Genomic DNA, 13,939 nt, shown 5'->3' on the forward strand with positions numbered 1-13,939 from the left:
ACGCGAACTTTTCTATTTAAGGGCAGACGGTGTGGTAACTGAAAAGGTTACTCGAGGAAGTCCATTTCAATGCCGAAAGAAGAGCTTTAACCTCATTTTTGTCGGTTTTCATGGTTCCCAACCTTGAAGGAGCGGACGAGACGTGTCTACCACAGACAGAATGCAGGATCGGTAATTTCGATTCTGTAAATTTCGCATTGCGTACACCTTCAATCTGTATATATCTTGCACCCGTGAAGCAAAAATCAGGTGTCCAATGTTCCTTACCACCTGTTCCAGCCAAGATGAATTTCGAATACACTTTCGTCTCGAATTCCTTGAATAATGGAACAGGCATACATATTATGCCATCTTCATGTGTGGTTTCTTCATACCTAATTATGGTTTCGCTTCCAGCTTCTCCCTCAACCTCGATCTCAGTCATGATAGATGAGTTTTGACCCAAATCAATACAGATAGTTCCGGGCCGTGAAGAAATTTCCTTGATTGGCGTGAAAGTTTCATGAAGGATAACTGGTGGTTAACTTTGATATTTTAAAGCGCCTCTTGGACCTGTCAGTCCTTTTGCAAGTTTCCATGATTTATCATCAAAGCCTGGTGCATCCCATCCTATCGGATATAAACGTCGATCATGAGTTTCAGACGCATAAATGTTTGCTAATAAAGTTGCACTAGGGGCGACTCTCCATTTGTTGTCCGAAACTTCAACAACATGAGATCCATCTTCGTAGAAAAGATGCAATTCGGCAAAAAAAGCAAAGTTCGTTTCCATAACGAACATAGATGTTATCTTCGTACTTTGGCCAAAAGAAACGGTCCCCTTGATCACCAGCATAGAAACCATTCCCAATATGTGCCCCGAGTACATTCTCTCCAACCGAAAGTCGCTCCGTAACATCATGAGCCACGTATTGGACAGTCGTATGGTTATTCGTCCAACCTGGGTCAAGAACATGCTCCGAAGCCGCCTATCCATTCACTCTAAACTGATGATTTCCGAGCCCACAGACAAACGTAACAGCTCTCGTTGGTTTTCGTTCAAGCGTGATTGTTTTGCGGAAATAAAGGGGCTTTTCTCCCCCTTCGCCACTTCACCATGCTTTCCATTTGTTTTTCATATCTTCAAACGAGGTTCTGAATATTAATGCCGTACGAGGCATATGAGTTTGATTCATACTCAGAGGAGGAAGATGATCAGATTGTGGATAGGCAGTACAGAAGTCGGCACTCTTTTCACAGGATTCCCCATGCTGATTCCATGATCTTTGGTGAGCAAACTTTTTCTCTCTACAGCATATGTTCTTATATGGCCCCGTAGCGGCATCCGTTGTCGACACCCCTCAGTGGCCTAATAATCCATTCCGCTGGAAGGTCGCATCAACCTGTCAGTTTTCATCACGATACATTGCGGTGTAATTTCTCGAAAAGCTACGCAATCGCGGGTTCGAATCCGTCTGTCAAATTGGCTTTTTCTTCAATTAATATTGGCACTCCCATGCTCAAAGATCACCTGAGAATGCGAAACACGAGGCCCAAAGTTCAAGCAAATGAGACTGCCACACAATTATACTCTAGTTTAATAAGTTTTAGGTATTTAATGAAGTAGGGTGTAGGCAAAGACACGAAATCACCCAGGCTGTGACCACATCAGACATTAGGCATTCTAGGCTACGATCTCTCATGCAAACCATACAAGCAACACAACTACAATACTATCTCTAAATAAAGACTTTTCCTGATTGAAAAAACTATACATAAAAACGGTAGGAATCAGATATCACTGATGCAGAGCTATTCATTCGCAATCACATCTACATTCGATGCAATGGCAATGGAGCTACCCCTGCTCTGCTGACAGCGTCGTCACCACGCATTCCCAACACAACACCAACAAATTCGCGTCTTATCAAGTCAAGACACAAACACGCCATCATCTCACGAATTGTCATTCTAGCTCGATTCCTTCCTTTGCATACTGAAAATCGCCATGGGTGTCACTTTCTCGCAATTTTTCCCTCCAGCTCCCACCCTAACAGAGCAAAACGTGCCCAGACAAACAGGCAAAGTCTTCATCATAACAGGTGGAACATCAGGTGTCGGTCTCGAGCTGGCCACTATTCTTTACAAGGCTGGCGGCAAATTCTACACAGCTGGACGCTCAGAAACCAACGCTCAAAAATGTATCGAAAAAATCAAATCATCATTCACGTCAAAATCACCCGGCCAGCTCGGATTTATTAAAGCATCAGCCGAGTCCTTCATGAAAGAAAGAGACAAAGCTCGACGTCTTCTGAAATAATGCAGGCGTATCACAACCAGCATGAGGTAGCGTCTCTAAACAAGGCTTTGAGCTTCAAATGGCCACGAATTGTTTAGGTCCGTCCCTCTTCACCCAGCATCTTCTCCCATGCCTGAAAGCTGCGACAAAAGACTCCAAACGTGGCGCTGTCCGTGTGGTCTGGACATATTCTCAGTTCTCAGAGTTTACGGCCCCCAAAGATGGGATTATCATGTCTGAACTCGGTACTCACCCGAAAGACCAAGTCAAGGATTACAATAATTCTAAAATCGGCAACTGGTTCTTGGCTAGTGAACTAGCGAAAAAAGTTGGCGAATTCGGGATTCTGAGTGTATCGCAGAATCCAGATAATTTGAAAACAAATTTGATGAGGAATGCAAAATCGATGTATCATGCTGCGTGGCCGCTTTTGTATAAGGCGAAGATGGGTGCGTATACAGAGCTTTGGGCGGGATTGTCGGAGGGCTTGAACATGGGCAATTATGGAGCGTGTGTGATCCCTTGGGGACGTATACATCCGGGTCCAAGAGAGGATTTGTTGCTTGCTTTGAAGGGTTCTAATGAAGGAGAAAGTGGGACGGAATGAAATTCTGGGACTGGTGTGGAGAGAACACTGCAGAGTACAGACAAAGAACGTATCTGGAGAATTGGCTTCGGTTAGACTATCACACTCAAGATGCTCACAGCGTATCATTCCATATATTCTCTCCAGCACTACAAAAGCGACACATGAAATTTCCACGCAGTGAGATGATTTGTTTTCATTCTCGGAATCGCCCCCGAGCCAAATTTACATCCAAATTCCAGCGCGGATCTGTATCGGTATTAGACTATGGGCTTCTCTTTGTTCAGTTGGAATACGTACGAGTTTCGTGTCAGCAAGTTGCAGGATTTAGTAAAGTTCCAACAGACCAGTCCCCGGTGGATCTTACCAACATTAGACCAACGCCTTGCTCTGTTACTCAGCTGGAAGATCTGAATCTCAATTTATATGAGAAAATCAATCTTCGGATGTGGACCTGCCAATCAAAACTTTATGTGTAGTCTTGGAGGTGTTGTTGAGACAATGCTCTTGGAATGTTAGACATAAGCTCAGTCATAGGAATTACATTCTCCGTCATCCTCGGAGTGATTTTTTACAATCCAATAGAGCTTTTTGCTAATTAATAGCACCTTCTAACAACCACTTTCTACAACTTGACTGTCCTTTTCCCCGCATTCCTCGTACAAGACCTTGTTTTCCTCTCCCCTCCCCTTCACCTCCCTGATTCGCTAAACCCTCATCCACCAAATCCTCTCTCTCAACGAAAAATACGAATCCATCCTCCGCATCGCTTGCAATGTACTCTCCTTCTCCCACCTCTCCGTCTTGACCGACAACTTATTCGTTCGACCCAACCATCCCCCTTTCCCAAAATATCCAGTATGTTAGAAACTTCAACTTAACTAAAGCCATTTCATCTGTTTTATCACTGGCTTGAATGCCTCCTAATGAAATGCATCCCCCATAACCCCAAAAAACTACAGCAAAATCATTATCAACAAATCCGCGATAAAGTTTTCTCGACACTTGAACCGACAACTCGAGAGGCTGGATCACATGGCCCAAGTCATCGAACGGCAGCCACACCTCTGAGCGGGATTCTGACTTATCGTTAAAGGATTCTTGTTATGATATTTTTAAGAGATTGGTTGCTGAGATCCGATGAGAATTTGGAGAGGAGAGGGATATCACACTAATAAGATTAACGGAAATTGGACTTTCTGAATACGGTGATTTGGAGGATTTGAGATTTCTCGTTCCAATGATGTTGCCGGAAATTGTTCTAGAGGGAAGTGATACAGTAAGTGATATCTCCTCACTAGCTGGTTTTAGTTTTGTCATCTCCTTATATTACTTGAAGTCACAGACCTAACACAATTACCAAATTAGACAGGTGTATTCATCCCTCCTGCCATCTCTTACCTTTTCCTCTTCACTTCCACAACCCCATCTCCTTCAGTCCTACCCGTTAGCTCCTCTATCCAAATCCTCAAATTTCAAGAGTACTTCAGAATACAAAAAAGATGTTCGAGAAGTGGTGCAAGTTTTCAGCATGAAACCAGAACAATGCAGGGGAAACATTTAGCATGGACGGAAATGCGATGAATCCTTGCGAAACTCTTTTGGGATGTTGATGTTGGAGAAAAGGGAAAAAAGAGCTTGACTAGATGGGGGGATTCGAGAACGTTTTTTGTTAATTGAGAGAGGAGTGTAGAGGTGGGATTGAGGACACAGGGTGCATATTTAGTCAAATGATAGATGTTACGAACACGAACACTATTTAGTCTATTGTTGAGATAAAAAGAACCCATCGACTATCAATGCAATATTCAATGGGTAATATAAGTCATAATCACCACCGCTGAATTGATATGAACTGACAATATCTCTGAACAGCTGATTAGTGACACTTCATCTCATCTCGGCCCGAGTCCCAGCGCAAAACATTGTGAAATTCTCAAGTCGGAGTGCTCCATCCTAAATACACAATCTCATAGAACCAGATTCTGCACTGACTTATGTTGAAGTTGTAGATCAGGACTTGATATATCGACACTCCCTATGAAATGAATTGTGAGAACCTCTCAAAATGAAAACGAAAGGCATTAGAGAGCACTGAAACTGCTAGGAATACGTAACAATCGTAAATCTGGAGATTGAGTAATGCGCAGACAAAACACTAGATGCACAGCCTTGAAATAGAGTTTACCTCGTTATGTGAGTAAGAATACGTAGATGATGAAAATAGAAAGAATCCTCTTAGGTAGCTACCTCCTGTCTCAAAAATATGAATATCGGGAATCATCACCAATTAATAGAATTTGCACATATGTTATGCATCTAGCAATGAAGCTAAGCCCTTCAATCCTCGCTCTTGCGAGCATCAATCTACAAACCATTCCACCATTCCGTTCTCTCTACCTCAAATGTTGCCTTCAACTCTCCAGTCAACTCGCTGGTATTACCCACAAGAACATCGTATACATCCTTCTCCACAACCCAAGCCTCTCTCACTTCATCCCAAAGTGCTGCCGCATATTTCACTTCAATCTCAACCTCCACCTTTTTCTCCTCTCCAGCCTCTAGAAATACTTTCTCGAATCCCTTCAATTCTTTCTTTGGTCGGCGAATAGATGGATTTTGTTGCTGGATGTAAACTTGAACGACCTCTGCTCCTGAGACTTCTCCTGTATTTTTGACTGCCACCGAGACCTTGATCTTCTGATCAATTCTCTCGACATTCAGATCAGATATTGTGAAAGTGGTGTAGCTAAGTCCATGACCGAAGGGGAATAGAACAGGTAAATTCCGTGCCTCATACCATCTATACCCTATATAAATGTCTTCGCCATAAATGACTCTACCCCTCTCAGATCTAAAACTCAAAAAGGCTGGGTTATCTTCAATTCTCTTCGGGAACGATAAAGGTGATTTTGCCGAGGGATTAGTTTTACCGAAGATTACATCGGCGATAGCGTTGCCGGTCTCGTTGCCCCCATACCAAGCTTGAAGAAGAGCAGGGGTTGTGGGTAGAAAAGGGAGGGCGACGGGAGTGCCGGATTGAATCACAACGACTGTGTTGGGGTTGAGAGGGGTGAGGGTCGAGATCAACTTGTTCATGTACAATGGGAGACCGAAGATTTCCCGATCGGCTCCTTCGCCTTCCCAGTCGGACTAAAAAATCGTTAGAAATGTTCTTTGCACAGATAGGCGACAACTCACGTTTAGACCGGCGCAGATGATTACTTGATCGGCTTCTCTGGCCATTTCTGCTGCACGCGCAATTTCCTCATCTGCATCAATAATTTTCGCGCCACCAAGTCGTATGGCACCAGGACCAAATAGGACATTGTCTCCTTTATCCAGCTTACAAGTTGGTGAACTGGCAAACTCAATTTTGAGCTGGTAAGTTTGTCCTTTCTTTAGCGATACGACACCTCGTTCTTCAACTGTACCACACGAGAAAAACATGGTTCCCCTGGTCTGTTTTGTTGTGTTGTCAATGACTAGTTTGCCATCCACATACAGATTCGCAGTTCCATATACTCCTAAGCCGAATTCAAATTCACAGTCCTCTTCGGCAGTCATGTATCCTTCAACGTCAGCCCACCATAATTCGTTCTTCAGGTTGGGAGATTGATAATCCATCATCAAGAGTTCTGTCTTGGTAAGTGTTATCTCATCTGCTGGTTCTCTATGTTCAGCTGTCGGTGGCTCGTTATATGCTCGAAAAGAGAAACCTCTTTCTCCCTTATCTGTCTTCAAGACTAGATCCAGCAATGGGAGGTCCTTGTGTGCGTAAGCCCCTACAGTGTAGGATGGAACTGATTCCAGCTGTGCACTGATGCCGTCAAATGGTGTGACAGCGTAGTATGCTGCCAGGGATGCTGATCCACCTCCATGAAATGTAGCAACTTTGGCATTGGGACCAACAATAAAAGTCTATAGAGATTAGCCCGGAGTAGGCGCGTAGCCATAACTGGATATACTATCTTACCTTTTTATCTTTTCGGAATGGTAATACGCTGCCCTCATTTTTCATCAACACAATCGAGTCACCTGCTATCTCTCTGAGAAGAGCTGCTGTCTCTGGAGTATCGGCCGTTTTTTCCTCCGCATTTTCTGGAACATTCGCATCTGCAGCACGGTTGACAGTATTGAGCACGTTCCTGGCTCGTTTGTCCAGAATATGTTGGGGTACCTTTCCAGTGCTGACAGCTTGTATCAACATTGGACCCCTCCATTTGGTTGAACCCGGCATTTCCAAATCCAGCCCAGCATTAATGGCACCCGTAGTGGAGTATGTGCCCCACCAGTCACTCATAATGCATCCACTCCAGCCCCATTCTCCACGCAGAATATCTTGAAGGATCCTTGGATTTTCACTAACGTGAGTCCCATTAATTTTGTTGTAAGCACTCATGAATAATGCCGGCTTCGAATCTCTAACCACCAATTGGAATGGTAGTAAATATATCTCCCTCAATGCTCTCTCTGTAATCATAACATTCACGCCATTTCTGTTATGCTCTTGGTCATTACAAACAAAATGTTTGATTGTAGCTTGAACCCCGGTCTCTTGAATACCATTAACCAGTGCAGCGGCGCCTATCCCCGATAACACAGGATCTTCACTGAAAGATTCAAAGCCACGGCCCCCTAAGGGTGATCTTTGCATATTGATGGTGGGTCCAAGAATCACATGTGCACCTTTTGCTTTCGCTTCTTCCCCCATCAAAACACCTGCGCGATGAAGGAGTTTAGCGTCCCATGTTGCAGCAAGAGCAGTGCCGCAAGGAAAACAAGCCGCTTTGATACCGTTAAAGAACCGGGTACCACGCACACCGTTAGGGCCGTCTGACACTCGAATCGAAGGCACATTGTACTTGGGGATGGCGGCTGTATGCCACCAATCGGTACCTGGACGTTGTTAGACATCGTGATCTTGGGGATTGTAGGGATGTTGGATGTATCCACCCGCTAACAAAGAAACCTTTTCCACATTGTTAAGCTTCGAGAGCACATCCTCCACATCGAATTTGGTTGTCATTATGAGATGTTAAGATGTGATATTCAGCATTGGTAGTCACTCGAGAGTAAAATGGGTAAGTTGAGAGACTGGAGAGTATGCAGAGTATGGAGAGACTGAAAGACTGGATATATAATGATTCGATGGAAAGAGCACATGTGTCCGCGCTCCAATTGGGGAAAGAAGCATCCTAGATGCTTATGGGATCTCGGCCCTGTATCACGCTTGTTCACGCTCATTCTACCGTCGTTCATCACATCATCACATCATCGATTCATCGATTCATCCGATCTTACCAATGTTTCACGACAGATATTCCTGCGACTACCGTATTGGCGTATCAAGATGCTTCTTTCCTAGTTCTAACTTGCTAGATAGTTAAAGTAGCGGGTAATATTCGGGCAAGGAGTTTCTTCGGAGGAAATACTGAAGTGTAAAATTGTAATTAAATACGGGAGAGCAGGTTCCATTTGGAAAGCAGAGCCGGGAAGTCATGTTTGAGGTGAAGGATCAACAGACAAGCTCGCGAGTCGCCAGTCTATCTAATATGTGGGTCAATGGAAGATGTCAGTGAGTCAGAAATATCCATATGGGTGGTTGAGTTTTTGGAGGGAGGATGAAGGGGGGGGAGGGTACAGGGGAGTCACAGTTATGCGGCAGGTGCGGGTAAGATGTTCCGCTCCTTATCGGCAATCAATAGGACGAGCCACGCGTTGGTCCTTGGCATGGTTCTTCCGTCAGCACGTGCCTTCAGAATTAACTCTATTAGATATCTTGAGCCATGATGGGATGCAACGTAGTACTGATTGTATTCAGAAATGGGACTGGACAAGCAAAGTGGACTGGGTGACGCAAAACACGGTATATTTATTCATTATATCATAACCAGGCTGTACAATCATGAACCAAGGCGCTACCGAAACTCCATATTGAGCTCATTCATGTGATATGAACATTCTGTCAAATCTCAACGTCCGTCCATTCAATAACCTGGATCTTCTTGACCAAACAATCAACGACGGAAAATCATAGCGCTCGTGGGCCCTAGTTACACTCATTTCTTCACATTCGCCTTTAAGCCATCGTCGCAGTAGCCGCCGCCCTCTGTCCTCTCTCGGAATTCCTGTTCCTCCTTCCGCCACCAGGTCTTGCAAGTGTATACTTCGCAAAAGCACGGGCGAGTGCTTTCTTGCAACTAACCTTTTGACTCCCAACGAAAGAATCAATCGTAACAGCAATCGCTCGATCAATATCCTGCGCAGAGACATATTCAGAAAGTCGCATTCGACAGAATGCTTCACTGATACGCATGATGGCTTCAAGATGGCGAACCTAAAGGTTATGTTAGCCATGTAGAGTGGATTGAGAGATTGGATTTACTTACAGTGATAGGATAAGCTCCAGTCGCTAATGATTCTCTTCTCATATCTGCAAAGAGCTTGGAAACTTTCTCTTCATCGATATTGTAGAGCTTTGGACTGCATCTCTCTCTAGCATAAAGAATGTATTTTCGAAGCAATTCTTGCTTGATCTCGCCTTCTTGTTTTGGCTCGCCACCATTGATGGCACTATCGCGCATTTCAGCGTCATGCTCTGTTTCCATAGAGGCTTGATTTTCATCCGTAGGTTGGCTTCCCGGGTGAGAACGACCGTGAGAACCCACGACGAATCTAGCGAGTCTTTCATCTTCCGCCGGGTCGACAGTATCACGAACAACGCAAAGAATGTCGAAACGAGACAAAATTGGCTCGGTGAGCTCAACGTTCTGTGAGAAGGGGATGGTTGAATTGTAACGTCCACCAATTGGATTTGCTGCCGCAATAATACCACATCGAGCCTGGAGTGTTGTGACGATACCAGCTTTAGAGATTGAAATAGTTTGTTGCTCCATAGCTTCGTGAATGGATGTTCGATCTTGATCGTTCATCTTATCGAACTCATCGATGAGACATGTTCCTCTATCTGCAAGCACCAAAGCGCCACCTTCCAAAGTCCACTCACTAGTAAGAGGATCTTTGCGTACACTTGCCGTGAGACCGACGGCACTAGCTCCTTGACCAGTAGCAAAGACAGCTCTGTGAGCCGTCTTTTCTACATACTTCAGAACTTGAGATTTTGCTGTTCCAGGATCTCCAAGAAGTAGTACATTGATATCACCACGGATATGATGCTTTCCTTGAGCGACCTTGGCAACTCCACCCATCAGTGACAGGGCCACGGCTGTTTTGATATCAGTATGGCCATAAATACTTGGAGCAATGGAATTGATAATTTTATCCACAATTTGAGGATCCCGAGAAAGTGCGCGAATCTCGTGCTCGTCTTCTTCTGTGAGTCTGAATCCAGCAAGTTGATCGTGAGATTTGACAACATTATTGGCCTCTAATATTGTTGCAAATACAGGGAAACCATTTCGATTGTTCAATTGAGCATCGTAGTTATTACGGTACACACCCGTGACTTCAATCTCCTCACCGGGCTTGGCTTTGTCAATAAGATCCCAGAGAAGAATAACTTCACGATGACGGGGCAGACGGCCAGCAGGAACAGTGCCCGGGGATTCTTGGAGAGTCAACTTTTGATAGTTGCGATAGACAGTCTTTTCTGAGTTGAGGTTGAAAGGACCACGAGATTGACAATTTGCACAGAAAGAAATCTTAACTTCGACATTAGACTCTTGTTGGAAAGGGCCAAGTCTTGTATGGCATTTGGAACAATCGAACATGACATATTTCAATTGGGGAAATACACCACTTCGGCGAGTAACCACACCGCTGACTCTAACGAGACAATTCAAATGTGTCTGGCGAAGTTGTCGTAAAGTATAATGAACGGGTAAATCGGTAATTCGAACGTGAATCTCGGAATGGATTTGTTGGTAATCGTTATAATGTAAAAGTGTGACCTCCATAGCAACCTCATCGAATAATTGAAGCATCTCACCTGGAGCATTCGCCAAGAAATATGCGAGGATCGCTTTTGAGGCAGATAAATGGTCATATGAAACCTCTAATGACTCTGCGTTAATCTCTCCCAGTGTCTTGATACGGCTACCATAAACAGAAACTCCATGGTCGTCGGTGTACTCGGTAAGAAAAGCTTTGAACTCCCTCCGAATAGTTCTTTGAACGGATGGTGTAGCAATCCACTCTACCAGACTGGATGACTTGACGTCCTGCAATGTCTCAAGAGACAATTCTTCCTCCATAATATCTTCCTGCATGTCTTCATCTTCGTCTTCGTCATAATGATGGCGTCTACGTCTTGGTTGATTCATTAAATCCAAGTCTCCATCTTCATCTTCATCTTGCAAGAAAGCAGCTGGCATACGACGCTGCCTAGCAAGCTCTCTATCACGGCGATTCAATCTGGCTTCGAGCTGTCTTCTGGCCGCAGCGTCGAGTTCATCGTATTCTCCTTCGTCATCAATATCCGCACCCTCGTAATTTGTATTGTCCCGGGCATTGTAATCTCGTTCATAATTGCCACCGAAGAGATCAATTCCATCCTCGTCTTCCGCCATCTCATCTGCATCATCGATATCGACAGCAATCTCAACATCATCCTCTATCTCGTCATCATCCTCGTCTTCGACACCGTGCCGGATTGGTGCTGGTGGGGAGGATCTGAAATCTCCAGGCGGACTAGAAGGTGCGGCACCGCCCGGCAAATCATCATCTTCTGGCTCTCTGGAGCGCTTGCGACGATTTCGACCCCCATCGACACCACGGTTGGCTGATGACATGTTATTTCGCAGAGGGGAACTATTGGGTGCAAACAGTCAATAGAGTTCAGGGGTAAATAATGATTCAGAGCTGTGGGTTTTATGCTCGAGATAGCAAATTATTCTCACCTCATAGTATATTAGAAGACTGAAGTCTCGTGAAGTATTAGAAAACGTTACAAGTGAAGTTAAACCAGTGCGGGTTGTTAATTGTGCTGAAGTTCACTTTGAGCAAGGTTGAAGTGCTTGCATAAATTAATGGTAGGGGAAAACACGTAAAATCTGCCGTCAGTACGCGACGCGGCAAGCTAAACCCATTGTAAGACCGAGCGCGTAAAGTGGTTCTTGGCGTTTTGGCGGCCGCATCATTGCGATAAGCCAGCTCTACTTTTTAAATCAATTAATTAACCTTTTACAACTCTTCTTGTATTTGACGTCTCGAGCTAATAATGGAACCTCCATCTGATTCTCAGTCGAATGAGGCCTCTGTAAATCAAACGGGTGGCGCCTCAAGAAGTCATAGTTTCTCCTCTCAGAAGCCGAACGATTCACACACAGCAGCTGAGTATGCGATTTCCATTCCTACCGGTATTCGCGATTGAATTACATACTCATATATATATACCAGATTCATCAGCACGCAACTGAAGCTCGAAGCGGAAGCGCGCGAAGCATTGCCATATGTACTAACAGGGTCATCTTTCAAATGCTTGAAAACTGTACTGATTGGCTTGAATAGAGTATCGATACCTGCACAAAGCCTCTTGGATCTCTTCGACAAATTCTATTTGCTTGTTTGACATGCAATCCTGCTCCAACTAATGCGTCTGATCCGTACAATCCTGCTGGCATCTGTTATTCCTGTTCCATACAATGTCATGGCGAGCACAATCTCGTGGAACTATTCAATAAACGAAACTTTACTTGCGATTGCGGCACAACACGTTTTCCAGAAACTTCGCCTTGTAGCTTGCGCATCAATTCAGAGACAAATACAAAGGGCAATGTACATTCAGAAGCTCCAGAACTGAAAAACAAATACAATCACAATTTCAGAAATCGATTTTGTGGTTGCAGATGCGACTATGATGCTTATAAAGAGAAGGGCACCATGTTTCAATGCTTGGGTCTAGGTGGTGTTGATGAAGGTGGCTGTGGCGAGGATTGGTGGCATCCTGGATGCATTACAGGTTTAGGACCAAAATGGTATGAGAGTATGAGTGATAAAAACTCGCCAAAGAAGTTCAAAAAAATCAATGAAGGCACACTGGAATCTATTACAGAAGTTGCAGAACCAATTACAGTCAAACCAATCAGAGATGGAACGAACGCGAATTCAAGTGAAGTCGAGGCACCAAAATCCATTGCAGCAGTCGACCAAGAAGAAGACGAAGAAGAGGAGGAAGAAGACCCGCCCTTACCTCCAGGATTTCCCGACGAAGACGATTTTGAAGGATTCATCTGCTACAAATGTGTTGATGCGAATCCATGGATCAAAAGATATGCTGGTGCACCGGGTTTCCTCTCTCCCGTTTTCAGAAGAAGTGCAGCTCCTTCTCCTGAGAGTGAGACCCCTCCCAAGTCTACGAATTTCCTTGCGCCATCGATCTTAGAATCTAGAAAGCGCAAGTCAGAAGATGACGATATTTCGACTTGTTCTTCAGCTTCGAAGCGAATCAAGAGTGAGGAAGGAGAGAGGTCATTAGACAAAGGTTCTAACGGCAGCAATGATAGCAAACCCCCAGCATGCAAATTGGAGGCATTACCGAAGGTACTCGATGGTCAAATCTCATTATTTTTTACATCCGACTTTCGCGATTACCTCTGTCATTGTTCAGACTGCTTCCCAGAACTAGCAAAACACCCACAGCTCCTCGAAGAGGAAGAAACATATGAGCCTCCAGTATCAGACGACGGAGATGAAGGAGGAAGCACAGTCGGTAGCGGGAGCATATATGATCGTGGCGAAAGTGCTCTCAAAAATGTTGATCGTGTTCGAGCGATTGAGGGTGTAATGGCATACAATCATTTGAAGGATAAACTCAAACCGTTTTTCCAAAAATTCGCAGAAAGTGGTCAAGCTATCAGCGCAGATGATATCAAAGAACACTTTGCAAAGATAAGGGGTGATGAGCAGGCGATCAAAGATGCTGGTGAAGGAGCCAAGGCGGAAGGCAACAGGAAGGAGCAAAGTGGCTATTGATTGACGGGTCGTGGTATCTGTTTTTGATAATGTACGATAGGGAGAATTATTCTTAATGAATTGTTATGACTTATAAATTGTAAACTTCTAACCCAATGAAATTTTCCTTCTTGGTATATCCATCGATGTTACTTTTTAGT

At 44.4% G+C, this 13,939-nt stretch overlaps 5 protein-coding genes across 5 annotated transcripts; 2 read left to right on the forward strand and 3 right to left on the reverse strand.

Annotated features, from left to right (window-relative positions):
- Nucleotides 1-16: 16 nt before the first annotated feature.
- On the reverse strand, nucleotides 17-844 carry EAF01_010500 (uncharacterized protein; the record flags this gene model as incomplete). The annotated part of the gene is given in 2 exon segments (XM_038918757.1): nucleotides 17-513; nucleotides 526-844. The coding sequence occupies 2 exon segments, from the start codon at nucleotides 842-844 to the stop codon at nucleotides 17-19; spliced, it is 816 nt and encodes a 271-aa protein (XP_038765982.1).
- A 1,513-nt stretch (nucleotides 845-2,357) lies between these two features.
- EAF01_010501 (uncharacterized protein) lies at nucleotides 2,358-2,885 on the forward strand (the record flags this gene model as incomplete). The annotated part of the gene is made up of 1 exon (XM_038918758.1): nucleotides 2,358-2,885. The coding sequence occupies one exon, from the start codon at nucleotides 2,358-2,360 to the stop codon at nucleotides 2,883-2,885; it is 528 nt and encodes a 175-aa protein (XP_038765983.1).
- Nucleotides 2,886-5,231: 2,346 nt separating this feature from the next.
- On the reverse strand, nucleotides 5,232-7,893 carry EAF01_010502 (uncharacterized protein; the record flags this gene model as incomplete). Its single annotated transcript, XM_038918759.1, has 4 exons — nucleotides 5,232-6,017; nucleotides 6,066-6,785; nucleotides 6,841-7,763; nucleotides 7,821-7,893. 4 exons carry the CDS (start codon nucleotides 7,891-7,893, stop codon nucleotides 5,232-5,234), a joined length of 2,502 nt encoding a protein of 833 aa, XP_038765984.1.
- A 1,053-nt stretch (nucleotides 7,894-8,946) lies between these two features.
- EAF01_010503 (uncharacterized protein) lies at nucleotides 8,947-11,730 on the reverse strand (the record flags this gene model as incomplete). Its single annotated transcript, XM_038918760.1, has 3 exons — nucleotides 8,947-9,204; nucleotides 9,257-11,636; nucleotides 11,726-11,730. 3 exons carry the CDS (start codon nucleotides 11,728-11,730, stop codon nucleotides 8,947-8,949), a joined length of 2,643 nt encoding a protein of 880 aa, XP_038765985.1.
- A 294-nt stretch (nucleotides 11,731-12,024) lies between these two features.
- EAF01_010504 (uncharacterized protein) lies at nucleotides 12,025-13,911 on the forward strand. Its single transcript, XM_038918761.1, has 3 exons — nucleotides 12,025-12,161; nucleotides 12,225-12,279; nucleotides 12,336-13,911. The coding sequence occupies exons 1-3, from the start codon at nucleotides 12,046-12,048 to the stop codon at nucleotides 13,797-13,799; spliced, it is 1,635 nt and encodes a 544-aa protein (XP_038765986.1). The 5' UTR covers nucleotides 12,025-12,045; the 3' UTR covers nucleotides 13,800-13,911.
- The last annotated feature ends 28 nt before the right edge of the window (nucleotides 13,912-13,939 follow it).

This window comes from Botrytis porri, assembly GCF_014898465.1.
Source record: "Botrytis porri strain MUCL 3234 chromosome Unknown BPOR_016, whole genome shotgun sequence".
Lineage (NCBI taxonomy): Eukaryota > Fungi > Ascomycota > Leotiomycetes > Helotiales > Sclerotiniaceae > Botrytis > Botrytis porri.

Excerpts from the sequence above, each read along its gene's own strand:
- EAF01_010504 (XM_038918761.1), top strand. The coding sequence starts at position 12,046 with ATGGAACCTCCATCTGATTCTCAGTCGAATGAGGCCTCTGTAAATCAA. Across the intron at positions 12,162-12,224 it reads GATTCACACACAGCAGCTGA|ATTCATCAGCACGCAACTGA; the intron begins GTATGCGATTTC and ends TATATATACCAG. Across the intron at positions 12,280-12,335 it reads CGCGCGAAGCATTGCCATAT|AGTATCGATACCTGCACAAA; the intron begins GTACTAACAGGG and ends TGGCTTGAATAG.